At 55.0% G+C, this 2,122-nt stretch overlaps 1 protein-coding gene across 1 annotated transcript in view; it reads left to right on the forward strand.

Annotated features, from left to right (window-relative positions):
• Positions 1–264: 264 nt before the first annotated feature.
• HSBP1 (heat shock factor binding protein 1) overlaps positions 265–2,122 on the forward strand; it is a 4,826-nt gene continuing 2,968 nt past the window's right edge. The window contains exons 1-3 of the mRNA XM_012648201.1: positions 265–432; positions 996–1,062; positions 1,640–1,760. Coding sequence (XP_012503655.1) covers positions 388–432; positions 996–1,062; positions 1,640–1,758 — 231 coding nt within the window. The 5' untranslated portion in view covers positions 265–387 and the 3' untranslated portion in view covers positions 1,759–1,760. The remainder of the gene's footprint in view (positions 433–995; positions 1,063–1,639; positions 1,761–2,122) is intronic.

Here is a 2,122-nt window from a genome sequence, read left to right on the forward strand (position 1 = left end):
TCCCGACGGGCCAAAGAAAACCAGAGCCGCCTCCAACCCACCGCAGCCTCTGCACGAGGCCAAGGCCACTCCCGGACTCCGTTGCCCCACTTCCGGTTTGTGTCTCTCCCCCGCAGGTGCGGGCCGGGCGGGGCGGGGCGGGGCGGGGCAGAAGGGGCGGGGCGATGGGAAGCGGGCCGGAAGAGCGGGGCGTGGTCGCGCCCCGGAACGGAAGCACGAGACCTCGAGGTTCTTCCGGTGCGTGACGTGACTACAGCCCCCACAATGCCTCGCGGTCCCGCGAGTGGCCTGTCTCGTCGCGAGAAGAGGTAGCGAGGACGTCTGCGCGGACAAACGGAAGTGTAGGTGACGGTCCGAGGCATCACCGCCAAGCTGGGAACCGGGGAGATGGCCGAGACTGACCCCAAGACCATGCAGGATCTCACCTCGGTGGTAAGGGACGGCTGCGCGGGCCCGAGGCCGCGGCGTCTCTGGAGGGCCCGTGTCTGGAGGCTTCGTCCCCCGAGGCTCCCGGCCGCCTGAACCCCATGGCCGCTCAGTGCCGGCCCCTCTCCCCGCTGACTCCCCCAAGCCAGACCCCTTCTCCTAGCCCCACTCACCTGCCCGTAAACGCCCCCTGGTGACTCCCGGGCCCCGCCAGCTTCCCATGCCCACACCCTCAGCCCTCCAGCCACCCCATCCTTCAGCTCCTCACTCAGACCCAGGTGCCCCCAAGCCGGCAGAGACAACCTACAGACCCCGAGCTTCGAATCGCAGCGACCCCAAAACGGAAGGGGCCTCCCCGGCCCATCAGTCTAATTTAGTAGACGGGAAAACTGAAACCCCGAGGAGGAAATTCCTTGCTGAGGACTGCGCAGCTGCTAAGAGGCTGAGCTGGGGCTGGAACCCAGGATCCTAGTCTCCTCTCGCCGGGATCAGGGCTCCTCCCGGCCTGATCCCAGGAAGGTGTCTCAAGATAAGTGTGGATTTTGTTTATTTGTTTTGGTTTTTCTTAGGTGCAGACACTCCTGCAGCAGATGCAAGATAAATTTCAGACCATGTCTGACCAGATCATTGGAAGAAATATCCTTTTTATTTGAAATTGGCTTTTTATGGGCCTTTGGACCCTCTTTGCCAGGTAGTGGTGGGGATAAATGGGTGGTTTGCAGGCCAGCTTCAGCCAGGCACTTCTGAGCTTGGACGTGCCCTGTTCCTGAAAACTACTGGATTAAGGGTTAGGGATACAGCTAAGCTAGACAGATCCCTAACTTACAGCCCACCACCGGTGATGTCTAGTGTGGTTCACTGTTGGCTGTGAACTAAGCACTTCGTGTCTGTCTCCTGGTGAGGCTCACCATGACTTCATGAGTATGTTACAGTGTTATCATCTTCCTACAGCAAAAGAAGAAGCTGAGGTTTAGAAAAGTGTAAGACCTTACCGGGCTCCCATCCCTAGTAGGGGTCAGGGCTGGAATTTATCCCAGGCAGCCTTGCCCCAGACTTCTGTACTCTTACCCGCCAGACAATGACAATATCCAGAGGAAACTGGAAGACCCATTTCCTCATGACAGCTGTGTTTGAGGCCGGAGTCTACAGGGGCCTGAAGGAAAAGGATGAGAAATCGGGAGATGCTGGTGTGCGTGGTCTTTAACTTCACCACTTGACGACATGAGTAGTCGCATCGATGATCTGGAGAGAAACATCGCCGACCTCATGACCCAGGCCGGAGTGGAGGAACTGGAAGGTGAAAACAAGATACCTGCCACACAGAAGAGTTGAAGGTGAGGGAGGAACGATTATGTTTAAAAAAAAGAGAGCGCGAACCTGCGTGATTTTGATGCAGTCACACTTTGTCCAGATCACTGCAGCCGTGATCCCAGCAAGCGGCCCTTTCATTGTTCCCCCTGTAGACTCCATGTTTAGAAATTTTTCATGCCAAACTAATTTTTCACGCAGAATTTATTTTTCCAGTGTTTATTAATTAGACCTCTGTCACTGTTAGTTAAGACCATTGGCTAACATTCAGTAACCACTTAGTTTATATCATTCCAACTAACAACAAATGTCCTTGCTTGGCCTGAAAAGCCTATCACTGGAAGATTTTTCACTGGGTTTTTGGTTTTGTTTTTTTGTTTTTTTTTTT

Source organism: Propithecus coquereli, unplaced genomic scaffold, assembly GCF_000956105.1.
Source record: "Propithecus coquereli isolate 6110/MARCELLA unplaced genomic scaffold, Pcoq_1.0 Scaffold280, whole genome shotgun sequence".
NCBI lineage: Eukaryota > Metazoa > Chordata > Mammalia > Primates > Indriidae > Propithecus > Propithecus coquereli.